The following is a 14,039-nucleotide window of genomic DNA, read 5'->3' on the forward strand; positions in this document are numbered from 1 at the left end:
AAAAAGAACAGGAAAAACAATGAACACAGTAGAAAACTTGACGAAAGTTATGAACAGGTGAAAAGAAGAAATAAATGCACAGAAAACACAAGGACGTGCTCACCTTCTCAAACCAAGACATGTATTCTTTAAAAAGTTAGGTGTCATGTATTTGTCTAGGAGACTGGCAAATATGAAATTGATTGATAATGTGCAGTGTTAGCAAGGGTGTAGAGAAAGAGGTTTTAAATATGTAAGATGATTTGGAGGGCAATTTGGCAACATCTGTGAAAATTTTGAATGCACAGCCCTTTGACTCAGCTAGTCTACCTTCCAGGGACTCCTACAAATATACTCACAAAAGCCCCCAAAGATCTGCATACAAACTGACATTCTGTTGAGACACACTGGTTCCGTTTGCCCTCGTTTACAGTCCGAAGGAGCTCCTGGCATTGGTTGGTGCCTATGTTTTATCAATTGTTGAATATTTTAACTATAATTGCACTTTCTTTTTGTGCTTAGTTACAAATTAGACACTATTTAAATGCTTAGCACTAACCATAAATGAAAAAAGCAAGCTGCAGAATATCATTATTGTTTGGATCATGGACCAGGGGTCAGAATGGCAGGACAAATGGTTGAACTGCCCTTCTTCATCTGTCAGATGGGGATAACAATAAGGCGTGCTTCTCAGGATGTTTTCAGGAATAAAGATTAAAATATGTGAAGTATTTAATGCTGCCTGGCGTGTTATTTACAATAACGGATTGTATTCTTATTAACGATTCTTACAGTCTCATTTTCATGCATTATTTTGTTTGAGAAATATTTATTGGGTCCCCTTATGGTTGAGGCCTTGTGCCAAGTTCGGGAATATTTAACAATAAGCACACATTTTAGTGGGGGGGGTGTCAAAGGACGACAAACACACTAACAGTCAAATGAGCAAAATAATTAAAACTTGCAGTGTTATGGGGCCTCCCTGGCTGTCGAGTGGTTAAGAATCTGCCTTCCAATGCAGGGGATGTGGGTTCGACCCCTAGTCGGTGAGCTAAGGTCCCCCATGCCTCAGGGCAAGTAAGCCCTCATGCCGCAACTACAGAGCCCGCGCATCACAACTAGAGAGAAGCCTGCGCGCCACAGTGAACAGCCCACCCACAGCAACTAAGAGCCCGCGCAGCCAAAAAAAAAAAAAAAAATTGTGGGGCTATGGAAGAAAAGAAAGGGTTGAGCGAGACCTGTGGTTCTCTACCAGAGGTGTCCCCCACCCCAATTTCCATCCCCTCTGGAGGACATTGGTAATGTCTGGAGATGTTTGTCACAACTTGGGGGGAGGGTGTTACCAGCCAGTATTGGTTAGCCGCCAGGGATGCTGGTAAACATCCTACAATGCACAGGACAGCCCCCTACAACCGAGAATTATCCAGCCCCAAACAGGACTGCGGTTGAGAAGCCCTGAGATGGTGGCAGCGAAGGTAACTAAATTTAGGTCAAGTGGTCACAGAAGACTCTTCTGAGAAGATATTTAGGCCAAATTCTGACTGGTGAGAAAAAGCCCGATGGGCAGCAAATGCTATGGGGCCATCCCAGGCAGAGGGGACTTGAAAACAACAAATAACAATGAAAACCCCCTTACATTTGAGTGTAATATACATATGCGCATATGGAGAGTAAAGGGGTCAATTAAGAGGTCTTTCCTATTTCACTATGTATACTTCTTTCTTGCTTGGATTTTTGAGAACAGTCTTCCCTCCACCCCACCCCGCCCCTTTTTTTGTAATTAAAAAATGAGGAAAGAAGAAAAGCACAAAAAGCAGGCAGGTTGGAAGAGAGCCTCTGGTAAAACTCCAGGTAGATTTCAGAGAAGAGACAGGTTTTAGAGCAACCTCCATGTGCTCAGGTGGCCCTGGTGCTGTAATCTGTGGTCAGCCTCTGCCCTGTCCTGCCTTCCACATCCACCAGACCCTCCACAGATGATGCGAGAACACTTGACTTTCAGTCAGGTAATTTATGTCCAGTACTTGGTTTTATGCCTTTTAGCTTTGTTATATTTGGATGTGTTATCTTCACTTTAGGAAAAAAATAATAACCTAGCTTACTAGTTTGAGTATTAAATGAGGTCATTTAAATTGTTTCGTAAACTGTAAAACACAGTACAGATCGTGACGTTGAGGATAGAGAGGTTAGAGGCTGTGCTCAACAATTATCTTTCTGCTTTGTCCTGTTGAGTTCAAATCCCCTCTAGGGAAAGAAAAATGAGGCCTGTGCTGCAGAGGGAAAAAAGGGCTGGGAAGGGGAATGCAGGCCAGGAGAAAAGTGATTACAAACAAAAGTAGTAGCACAAGTTACATTATTCATGTAACTAAGGGGAGGAGAGTCATGCTGATGGGACAGATAAAATCACCACAAGATGGTTGTAGCCCAGCCCCAGGCCCTTGAAAAGACAATGGTTGGCTTCTCCTTAAGCAGCCTAGGACCCCCTGACCTGAGATGTCAAGAGATGATTATAGAACCCTTGTGCAGTGCTTGGAGCCCCGCAGTCTGCATATTTTATAAAAATATCTGTTCCCCAGAGAGGAGAAGCAAAAGGGATCCAGTGACTGTGAGTCATCATTCCTCGGCGTAAGACAGTGCCACGTGGAATCAGGCTTTATCAGCGGTCACTGAGATGAAGGAAATAAATAGTCTTCAATCACTTGATGGACCACGTATCAAAATAATAACTGCAAGTATTGATACACTTTTCTGGCTTATGTGCCTTTCCAAGTTTCTTTTTGAGTTTTTGCTTTTGAAGGGTTTGCAGCTGTGAAAAGTAACTTAACTCTGTGTCTTTTCTTGGCCTTGAGGCAGCCTGGGAAGATAAGACACCAAATGGAACTGTGTGCCTGGAGGGAAAAAATAATGGTGTAAAACGACGATCAAGTACCAAACACTTTCTCACTTTTCATTCATGCAATTTTCCAATATAATTAACATCCACATGAATTCAGCAAATAATACATAGTAAATGTGAATCCACATTTCCTCCCCCCAAGCACCGGGAAGAATCTTAGAGGACACTGGATCAGTTTCACCGAGAGGCCCTACCTGGGATATTTCGGGACTCACAGAGCCAGAACTGAAACTTGTTTTTCCACCTTGAGAAAAGCAAATAAACAAAAATGTCCTAAGCAACTGCTGGTTTTTCAAGCCCACTCTTTCGGGTTGTTTTCCTGGCCTGTGTTACGCAGACTCCAGGCCCTTTCTTCCCAGAATGCACCAACAATCCACAGCTTCAAACAAGTTTGGGACGGGCCTTGAGGATGTGGGAGGGAGGACATCGACCCGGGGGAGGGGGCCCGTGTTCCTCTCGGGAGCATCTTGCCAGCTTTAATAGCTGCTTCGGTGTGATTCGCTCGAGCCAAAGGTGAGCATTGCCCGGACCAAGCCGGACCTCCAGCGAGAGAGTTGAACGTTCGACTTACTCCTCCTGGCCATTTGAAAAGAGGCTTTTAATTCTCGGCGCCCCTTCCCCGGTAAAGTTTGTTTTCTAGCTATAAACTCCCTGCAACCCTCGGTTTCCATCTCGGCTGCTTGAGAATCGCAATAATCAGCCAAGTTCACTTAGATGAAGGAAAAGATACCTTTGTGTACATAATGAGAGACACCGCGTGGCCGCGGAGAACCACGCGGAAGAAGGAAACAGTTTTGTCTCTCGCTGGTGCAAACGGCCCAGGGGGAGGGTTTCGTGGACCGGCTTCGAAAGAGGCCGAGGCAGCCGAAGCGGCTTTCGAAGTTAGCAAACAAAGCGTCTCCCCAGTAACCGGCTCCAGACGAGGCTCCTGCCACCCCGACCGCTGAGGCGCAGCGCCGGCGGTCCGGCTCCTCCTCCTGCGTCCCTCCTCCCCCTTCTCCCGGTCCCCAACGGATGTGAGCCACCAATCCCAGTAACAAACAACCCTTCAAACGCGGGAGCGGAGCGGCCCTCTAACGGGCCCCTCCCCGCCCCACATCTGTCCTGCGCGCGGGCGCAGCCGCTGATTCATCTGCCGCCAGGCCGGGAAGGAACTGCGCTCCGGCAAGTTACAGGGGAGCCCCTCCAGGCTGGTGGTTTCCCCCAGGACCATGTTCCCCCCTTGGTCGTTTTAGATGTGTGTTCTCTTAGGTGCCGAGCAGTCGGCACACCACAGGAAAAAAATAATCGTAAGGTCGTTCCCTTCTTAGACTGACGCTGTTTTCCTTGTTTATTCATTTTTAAGTCCTGTAATTGGAAAAAACCACCCAAGCTTTGTAAACTCTGGCCTTATTCACTCTCGGGGCGGGGGTGTCTTTTTTGGGGGGGGGTGAGTGGGTGGGAGGCTGGCTTTAATTTTCAGTGTAATCCTAAAACAGAGGCTCCAAAATCTAGTTAGTCATCGTTTGGCTGCCTTATTCCTCCTTGGGTTGAACCTTATTTCCACGGAGCTTCTGTCGGGTTCTTCACAGAGATTACAAAACAAAAACAGCACAGAGCAGAAACTGGAGGCTGACTCGGGAGCTGACGTCTCTATTAGGCTAAATTATTTACGTTTGGGTTGTTTTTTTTTTTAAGTGATGGGGAAAGTCTTAATGTGGCATGTGACAGTTCGTTTACTTCAAAACGACGAAGGGGACAAACACGCGAAAAGTAGAGGAGAGGAGAAGTCTTTTTAAAGGGTAATTTCATCTAGGAACTCCTACTGGAGTCTTCCTCTCAACCAAATTAAAGCAACAGGAACATGTATTTACTTAATGGTTGGTTTCTGTTTGAAGTACCGGGGGTGGGGGGGGTGGGGAGAAAAGGGTCCCCTAGCAGGATATAAGTCCTAAAAGTAGACTCTGTTTACCGAAACAGATGAGCGCCCCCGGGGGTGGTAGCCCCCTTCCCATAAAGGCGGCACAGCTGCCCGGGTCCGGGGGTGCGGATGTCAGGCCGAGTCTAGGCGGGGCGGGCGCGCGTCCGGGCCGTCCCCGGGCAGAGACTTTTAAAGAGCATGTGAGCATGACAAGTGTCTGTCCGCAACATGTTAGATTTCGAAACTGCCTTGCAATCCAGTCCGGAACTCGCAGCTTTAGCCGGGGGGAACAGACTTTCACCCGGAGTGTCTGTGCCTCATCCTCCCCCCCCGCCCCCCACTGTTGCTGTGGAGGAAGAGCCCCCGGAGGAGAAGGGTGCGCCGCGCCGCGCCGCGCCCGCGTGTCAATGGCAGCCGCGCATTCTGGAAGAAGTTGGTTCTTGTCCCGAATACTTTTCCTACGGAGCCCCGCCCCTTGAACCAGCAGCCGCTGTCTTCTCCTGCTGCCAGAGCGGGGACGGTGGAGTTGGGGCAGCTGTCAAAAACGAAAGGGGAGCCTTTTCTTCCCTGGGGTGGAGGAGGGGGAGGAGGAGACAGCCTCTTTTCCATCTGTTGCAATTTCCTAACCAAAGGCACCCTCGCCAGGCCCGGGAAGAAAGGCCTAAAGTAGAAACTCGGGGCGCTCGGCTGGTGTCGCCGCCGCCGAGCCGGGGATGCAGGCGACGTGCGCGCAGTGGGGAGCAGCGATCGCGTTTCTGGGCTCGGCCGCCCCCACGAGGGACGGGTGACAGCGGCCCGGGGACGCGGGGTGAGGCGGCGCGGCCGCGGCGCTCGGTGCCGTCCTCCGCGGCTGGAAGGTGCGGGGGAGGGGCGGAGGAGCGGCGGGGCGGGCGGGGGACGGGGCGGGCGGCTGGGGGCGGAGGCAGGACCTCCTGTACCTTCCCTCCTCGTCTCGCTCACTCTGACAGCGCCGAGGTGCGCCGAGCAGGAGCGGGGAACAAAGGAGCGGAGTGGGGGGGGGAGCGAGTTGGGCGAGGGGGAGCCCCCGGCCGGCTGCCAGAAGATTCCGGCCGGAGGAAGCCCAAGTGTCACTTGAATTCCACCCAAGGAGCGGGAGCCTGGGATCCGAGCGCCTTGTTTAGCAATAACGGCTGGAGCGCGTCCTACAAGTTACGGGAGAGTCGGCCGGGAAGGAGGACAATCGCTCGGCCCCTTCGCCCTCGCTCCTAGCCCCTGGAGACCCCAGCGTCGCCTCGCGCTGGAAGGGGAGCTCCAGAATGAAAAGCAAGAAAGGTAAGGCTCGCGGGCTGCGCGCGCCGTGGACGCGAGTCCCAGGGAAACGTGCTCGAGGGGCGGCGCTGGGTTCGGGGCGAGAATGACTTGGTGGACTTTTCCGCCCCGGGGCTCGCAGGCCCGAGCGGCGGCCGTTCTCTTTGTTGAGGCTGAGTCTGAAATGGCAGTTGTTGTTTCCTTCTTAGACACAACACCGAGGGGCTGTTGTGGGGAGACGGGCCTCTCCACGCTGCTGGCACGTTGTCAAGAAACACGCTCGCCGCCTTGTTTGTGCGCCTCCAAGTTTCATTGTCTCCGCAGACACCCCACGCTCGCCGCGTGGCTTCTTGCTCTTTCTCGCGGGCGGGGGAGTGGGGTCCGGGTCGGGGGCATCCCTGCCCCGCTTTTCCCTGTTGGGACCCTGGGGGGCCCGGCCGGCGGAGCCGCGGCGCCTTTGTCTCAGAGTTGGGCTCCTGGGTCCCCGCTCACTCCCGGCTGGGCCGGGCACGTCTTCTCCAGGGATGGGGCGTTTACACCATCAGAGGAAGGCGACTCTGGACCCCAGGTCGCCCCCGGGTGTCGGTCCCTTTGGAAAGCTAGACTTCAGAATTCCCAGCCTCTACAAGTTTTCCCACGATGTATCTGGGGCAAGAGGAAGAGTTAGGACTGCGGGCAAGCGGCGTGCAGTCAGAATGAGTTCAAGTGTGACATGCAAAGAGTGAGTCTGTCATTGTTTCCACGAAGCGTTCTGGAAGCTTTATAGCTAAAACTTGCCGTCAGTCTGGTTTAAAAACAAAATACACAGAAAGAAAAAGGGGAAAAAAAGACACCCCCACGAAAGGTCAAAGAATTTTAACTCCCTTTTGAAGTTAACTTTTCAGTCCCTAGCAGGGAGGTACCCCCGAATGTTCCGTCGTGGGCCGGAGTTGGCTTTTCTGTTGTGATTTATGTCCAGTGGTTCAAAACAGAAGTTAATCGCTCGGGGAAGCCAGCGCGGGCGGGGTGGGGGGAGGGGTGACTACTGCGCATGCCCAGCTGCGGCCAGAGTTTCTCCAGCTCCACATTCTTTCAGACTCGTCGAGCGAATACGGTTAGAACAGACTCCCGTTAGAGTGGGGCAGCCTCGGAGCCGAGAGGGTTCCTCGGCCACATTTTCACCTTGGATTTCCGTTCGTTTGATCCTGGGCTGGTGCCTTTGAAACACGCGGAGCTCCCCACCTCCCGCTTTGCGGGCGGGAGTCAAACTAAACGTCCACCCCGGGGCCTTGGTAGTTGTAGTGGAACTAACTCCCCGCGCGTCCTCTCCCCGGGGACCCTGAAGGACGAGAGCGGGGGCTCAGAGGTTTGGACGTTTAACTGGGCTCGGCGAGAAAAGGCGCGCGGGGAGCGCCCGGGGGCGCCCAGGGAGACCAGGTCAACTCGTGGAAGGGTGACAGGTCCAGATCGTCCCTGGGAGGCGTTCTCTCCCTCCTGGTGAACTGACTGGGACAAGTTGGGTTGTTTTTGACGGGTGCGTCTTGTGATCCGAGAGCAGAGCAGAGCTGGGCTTGCGCCGGGGCGGGCTCCCCCCATTGTTCGGGCTCTGGCGGGGAAGGCTGTGATGATCCTCCCCGACCACCCGTAAGGCTCTGGGGTTCCCCCCTCTCCGCTATTGTGCCGGTGCCCCCCGTCCTTCCCGGCACCCCTCTCTCGGCGCCCTCCCCCCACCCCAGCCAGGGGACGGGGCAGGAACCCGCCGGTCCCTGGGGAATCTTCGGGGCGCGCTGCCCCGGGGCGCGAGGTACTGCTACCGCGCCGACTCACGGAAACAATGAAAGGTGACGTGTTGGAGGGGAAACTTCGCGACTGGTTCGGAGCCCTTGCGGGGGAGCTGAGACTGCCGAGGTTGCCCGGGTTTCTTTCCCTTTTTAGGTTTTCCTGGCAAATCCTCTGCGGGTGGGCAGGCCCCTGAGGAGGTTGAGATTCACGGCCCCGTTTTCAGTTTCTTCTTGTAATCTGAAACTCCAAGGCCTGGGTTTGCTCTCACTCGTGCGGTCGGAGGGGCGACTTCAGCGGGGGCCGAGGAGTTGGCGGAACAAAAGCTCCCGGGCCGGCGGGGCCGGGCTCCTCCCTCGGCGAGTCCCTCTAGGTCCTGCCCGACCCCGCCCCGGCCTCCAGCCACCTGGGGGCCCCGCGCCCAGTGGCCTCCGCTAGGGCTCCGGAAGAGATCTGGCTCGCCGAGTTGGACTGTCCGTTTTATAAAAGTCAGTGAAAATCTTTTCAAGTTTTGTTGAAAACAAAAGCACTTAAAAACTCAATCGCGGAGCCGGGGATTTGGTAAGACTGCTTTGTGACAATAGTGTCTCGTCTTAGAAAACTGAGAATGCCCAAAAGATCTCCCCAACAGATTTTCAAACAAGCAAGGAGATTCGTTGAGGAAAACCCCCTAAGTCTCTTTGCTCCCGGTTTCTGACGATGTGGGATTCTTGCTTCAAACTTCTGCGGCTGGGTTCATCCTAGCGCTCCTTGGATTTAGTGCCTGGGGGGTTAAGTACGTTTCCCGTCGCTTCTCCTGAGATGTTCTGATCAGGAAACCTGTTAGGTTAGGTTTGCTTTTTCCTATTTTTACCCTTAAGCGTTGCCTTCGGTTATTGTTATTCCCAGATCCTTTTCTAGTCTCTTCCAGATTTTTTTTTTTCCCAGATCCTTTTCTAGTCTCTTCCAGATTTTTTTTTTTAAGAGTCCAACTTCACAACCATTGTCTCTCTGCCCCCACCCCGGGCTCTGCCCCTCCCCCTGTTACTACTCAGGAAAAAAAAATGCTTTTTAGGGCTGTGGGATTCATAGAGCATCTTGTGGCTTTCTAAACAAATTTCCTTGTATGTGGATGGAGTAAAAGAGGCTTGTGATCCCCCCGCACCGCCCCTTCGCCCCCGACCACCACATTTTTTAAAGTGTGAGCAGAGTAAAACGTTTGGAAACAAGTCGTAACCGGGAAAGTGTTCCAAAGTTCTGTTACAATAGGAAATGAGTAACTTGGAAAAGTCTTTGTTTTTCCAAGTTGAGCCACAATCCGGAGGGAGAGTTTTAATGAAAACAGTCCTGACAGCAGCAAACGTGGTTTGCTGTAGTGAAATATCAGCTGGCACAGCCAAGGAATTGAAGTCTTAACTTCCTGTTCCGTCAGCTTTTGTGCACATATTGGAAATATTTGTTAAGAGGTCCGGAGGCCTGGCCGCTCTTTTATTTAAATGAACTGAGAACAGAGTAAAGTCGCTGCAGTTTGGTGTTGCTTAACTGAAACCTGCTTTTGTGTCACTAGCCTGTTTTGAAAGATCAGGCTTCTTGTCAAACTAAGTGAGCAGATCAAAGGACAGGCTTTAGGGGTTTTTTGTTTGTTTCAAACTATTTGTGATTGTCAATTTACAGTTGGGAATTCACTGTTCAGTGAGCAGACTTTAACACTGTTTCTAAAACGTTAAAAAGGGGAGGTGGGGTTAATAGCCTAGAGAAGTTCTGACTTTTCAGACTTTTTGAAGAGTTTAAACAAATTGCTTTATTCACATTTGCTTTAGTCATTCAGTTACTTGACACGTTTTTAAAAGTTAAGATTTCTTTATCAGAGCAAATGTAAAACAGGAACCTTTATAATTTCTTAAGGTTTTTTAATAGTTCTTCACCCAAGTTTCAACACAGGTTTTAAAAGTTTCTCATCTTCTCAACAGTGAAAGCACTTTCAGTTTTAAATGTGCCTCCTTTTTTTTCTTTCTTTTTAAGCAGTTTAATGAAATCTGGGTTGAAAAACATCAGATACGCAGCTGCCGTTAAAATTTAGGATTGCTGGGCCTTTTACTGATGGCTGTTTGTTAATTAAGCCTTGAGCCAAAGTGAATTTGCAAGATCATCCTACTCTTTTGTTAGAACTTGCTTTACTTTGTCTTTGGAAGGTTCTGCCTTTTTTGCGGACACTCCCTCCAGCACCTTCTGCCCCCTGCAGTCCAAAACTGAAAATGTGTCACCAAGAAGAGTTAGACTCAATTAACTGATGAGCTAGCTCAGCAGCAAATCTTGGAATGAGTAGCTTTTTGAGTTTCATTGTGTTAAAATGCTTTGAAAGGATGGGGTTTGGGAAAAGTTCCTTTAAGATACATTGAATGGTTTATCACTCTGAGGAATATTCTGTTTTTATTTCCTATCAAGGAAAACCACTTGAGCTTGTGTCAACAAAGAGTGCCTACCTTTAAATGTCATGCTACTTTAATTTCCTTTATATAGAAATACTGGTTTTTCAAGAATACTATAGTTTGTAATTTATTTATGTTTTAAAAATTCTAAATTGTCTTCAAAAATGAGAATATACGTCTTTAGTCAGAGTAGCCTTTTGTAGATTTGAAACGGGGAAGGGTTAAAGTTCAAAATTATCTTTAAATGTCTAAAAGGGCCAAGTCTGAATTTTTGTAGAACCCAGTCTATGTGTGATTTAAATATTCTCTATGGGTGTGACTTTTTAAAAATTTCTGGTAGGATTAAAGCGCTTGTAAACAAAAGAGAGTTTCCTCTGGGGGTTGCATATTCAGTTTTCTTTGTCATGTAACGATTTAAAGCTGATCTCTGCTTATTGATATGTAGTATCCTGGGTTCCGATTAAACTGGCAGTTGAAATTTATGGAAGTTTTAAAGTTTATTCACTACTAGGCATCTTTTGACCTCTTACATTAAGTACTAAAAATAGAAGAATATTTTTATGCAGTGAAACTGAAAACTTCAGTGGTTGTTTGCATTTAGTAAAAAGTGACTAGTACTGTCCATTAAAAGTAGGTGTCTAGTTTTGAATAAATGGAGGTAGCAATGAAAAGGAAAAGAAAAGGAATTGGCAGAAAAATCTGCCATGCATTTTATCTTTAGACTACTAACTGGGTTACAAGTGTAATTTTCTTGGCTTATATCAGTGGAAAAAATCTTCCTTTTTATTTCAAAACCTTCAGTGGAAGAGGGAGGAAGAACAGTGTTTCAAAGGTATATTAGTTGGATTGTTTTTCCTAGTTAGCAATGACCTCACGGAGAAGGTTGTCAGACACATCCCGTCTGCTTATGACACCTTTCCTGTTTCACACGTGGCAAGCTATTCGCTTTAGGTGCAGCTTTGTCTCACTTGCTGGATTAGACATTTCTGAGCATCATTGAAAAGGAATGTGAGATGTTGAATCCTATAGGAAAATGGGTACGAAAGGGAATCTGCCGGTGGGCTGGGAATCTAGAATATGCTGCTAGTCGAATTACTCTTGAGATTTCCTATGAGCTCTGGTGTTTCAGGACGGAAAACACCCGTTCTTCGCTTGTTTGCCTCTCAAGAGTTGAGAAAACACAGTTGTGCTGAGTGGTCAAAAGAGGTGAGCTTTGCTGATAACAGTGGCTGACGGCTGGCCTCTGTCCTCTCTAGGTGTTGTTGCCGCGTCTGGCAGTGAGACCGAGGATGATGACAGCATGGACAGCCCCCTGGACCTCTCCTCTTCTGCTGGCTCAGGCAAGAGAAGGCGGAGGGGCAACCTGCCCAAGGAATCCGTTCAGATTCTCCGCGATTGGCTGTATGAACACCGATACAATGCCTACCCCTCAGAGCAAGAAAAAGCATTACTGTCCCAACAAACACACCTCTCTACACTACAGGTAAGGGAAAGGAACACCAGCTGTATGCCCGGGGGTGTGGTGGGTTTTTTCCCCAAAGTCGCTTTATAGCATTCCTGTATAGCAAGGCATTAAGTGCCTCCCCACTCAAAAAAAAGGGGGGGGCATATCTTTTTCTTGTAAAGTTTTTATAGTGCTAACAGCTAATAACTGGCTATATAGAGAAACAGAAACACTTGACAGTCATCTGTCAAACAGCATTTCCTTTAATGCCTAAAAGAGCCTTCCTTTATGCAACAAACATAAGAAGGAGGTTAAATCTTACTCTATTGCCCAGGAAACTGGTTTGATATTTAAACAAGTTCAGACTTCAGTGAGGTAATTCATGTTCTGTCTGTTGACATAGTCATTTGAACTGGGAAAAATCAGTAACTGGGAGGAGTGGCTCTTTTCATACAGGAAAGGTTTTCCTGTAGTTGATTAACTTAAATGCTGGGGCAGTAGATAACAGGTTAATATGGGGAGAGTTGAAAGGTAAAATTCCCTCTCTAAAATCATTTTCAGGTGTTTGAGAATGTATACCTTTCTTTTCCTTCCTCCTGAAAAGGTTTAAGGATGATGAGAGACCAAAAAGGGGATTTGTATTAAAAAAAGAGGAGGTTTATGACAGGAAGCACCTCTCTTTTCTTGGCCGGGCTCAAATACCTCTAAATAACTTTGTAGGTCCCGATAAGCCTTTTCATGCCTCCTTTAATGCAAAGAGAGAGAGCAGCAAGGCGCCCCCAAGAAGGTTCTCGGGCGTGTTGGCGGAGTGTTAAAGCGTCTAAAACATCCCCGTATGATTTCAGGTCTGTAACTGGTTTATCAACGCCCGGCGCAGGCTCCTCCCCGACATGCTGAGAAAGGATGGCAAAGATCCAAATCAGTTCACAATTTCCCGCCGAGGGGCCAAGATATCTGAAGCCAGCTCTGTGGAGTCAGCAACAGGCATCAAAAACTTCATGCCGGCTCTAGAGGAGAGCCCTTTTCACTCCTGTACAGCTGGACCCAACCCAGCCCTAGGGAGGCCACTGTCTCCTAAGCCATCATCCCCAGGATCCATTTTGGCTCGTCCATCAGTTATCTGTCATACCACTGTGACTGCATTGAAAGATGTGCCTTTCTCTCTCTGCCAGTCAGTTGGTGTGGGACAAAACACAGATATACAGCAGATGGCAGCCAGCAGCTTTACAGACACCTCCCTCATGTACCCAGAGGACACGTGTAAATCTGGACCAAGTGCACACACACAGAGTGGTCTTTTCAACACTCCTCCCCCTACTCCACCGGACCTCAACCAAGATTTTAGTGGATTTCAGCTTCTGGTAGATGTTGCACTCAAACGGGCTGCAGAAATGGAGCTTCAGGCAAAACTTATGGCTTAACCCCTTTTTTCAAGCAAAACAGTTCTCAGAAATGTTATGATTGCTGGGATGATGGCAAGAGGTGAATTGCATTATTTTATATATTTTTTTATTAATATTTGCACATGGGATTGCTAAAATGAAGCTTCCTGTTACTGAGATGTTGTCAATGGAATACAGTCATTCCAAGAACTATAAACTCAAAGCTACTGTAGAAACAAAGGGTTTTCTTTTTTAAATGTTTCTTGGTAGATTATTCATAATGTGAGGTGGTTCCCAAGATTATGTGATTTTTTTTTTCCCCTCCCATTTTTTTGTTGGTGTCTTTTTCAGACTGTGCAATACTTAGAGAACCTATAGCATCTTCTCATTCCCATGTGGAACAGGATGCCCACATACTGTCTAATTAATAAATTTTCAATTTTTTTTTCAAACAAGTATGAATCTAGTTGATGCATTTTTTTCATGACGTAATAAAGTATTTTCTTTAAAAAGTACTGTAATGCAGAGTATTTTGTTGAGGGAGGCACTTCTTAAAAATGAGTAGGAATAGAGCACCCCAATGAGCAGGAAGTTGGGGGTAGGGTGGAGTGTGAGTTAGGGGGGTGTCACCAGCTCTTTGAAGAACTGTGGACAAGCCAGGCTGTATAAACAGGATGTGTGATAATTTACTCTTGATAGGAGGCATAGCAGGCCCTTAAATCTTTACTTAAAACTGCAAGTTGGAATGAATCGTTTCCATTGGTGTTTAGCTAACCACTAAATCCCTTGGTGACCTAGTCTGCGTATTTTAAGACATGACCCACGTTGAAAAGGAAGATCTCAAAGCACCTGATCATGGCTCAAGTTTTCAGAAGTAAACAACAACCCAAGCAGTTCTTAGTATTGCCTCTTGCATGTTACTGTCTAAAATAATTTTTGTTCAGTGGTCCAGTTAGGCAAGGCCTTTACATTTAAAAGCATCTTTTAAAACATTGTCTAAAGTGGT

The 14,039-nt window shown here is 48.2% G+C and overlaps 1 protein-coding gene across 2 annotated transcripts; it reads left to right on the forward strand.

The window, feature by feature from the left end:
- Positions 1-5,329: 5,329 nt before the first annotated feature.
- On the forward strand, positions 5,330-13,545 carry TGIF1 (TGFB induced factor homeobox 1). Of its 2 annotated transcripts, XM_029233812.1 has the most exons (4): positions 5,330-5,629; positions 5,881-6,065; positions 11,464-11,690; positions 12,497-13,545. In XM_029233812.1, the coding sequence occupies exons 2-4, from the start codon at positions 6,050-6,052 to the stop codon at positions 13,070-13,072; spliced, it is 819 nt and encodes a 272-aa protein (XP_029089645.1). In that variant the 5' UTR covers positions 5,330-5,629; positions 5,881-6,049; the 3' UTR covers positions 13,073-13,545. The 2 variants fall into 2 exon arrangements, with proteins under 2 accessions (XP_029089645.1, XP_029089636.1); XM_029233803.1 differs by lacking the exon at positions 5,330-5,629 and having other exon boundaries at positions 5,731-6,065.
- The last annotated feature ends 494 nt before the right edge of the window (positions 13,546-14,039 follow it).

This window comes from Monodon monoceros, unplaced genomic scaffold (assembly GCF_005190385.1).
Source record: "Monodon monoceros isolate NGI ecotype Baffin Bay Population unplaced genomic scaffold, NGI_Narwhal_1 Super_Scaffold_1, whole genome shotgun sequence".
NCBI lineage: Eukaryota > Metazoa > Chordata > Mammalia > Artiodactyla > Monodontidae > Monodon > Monodon monoceros.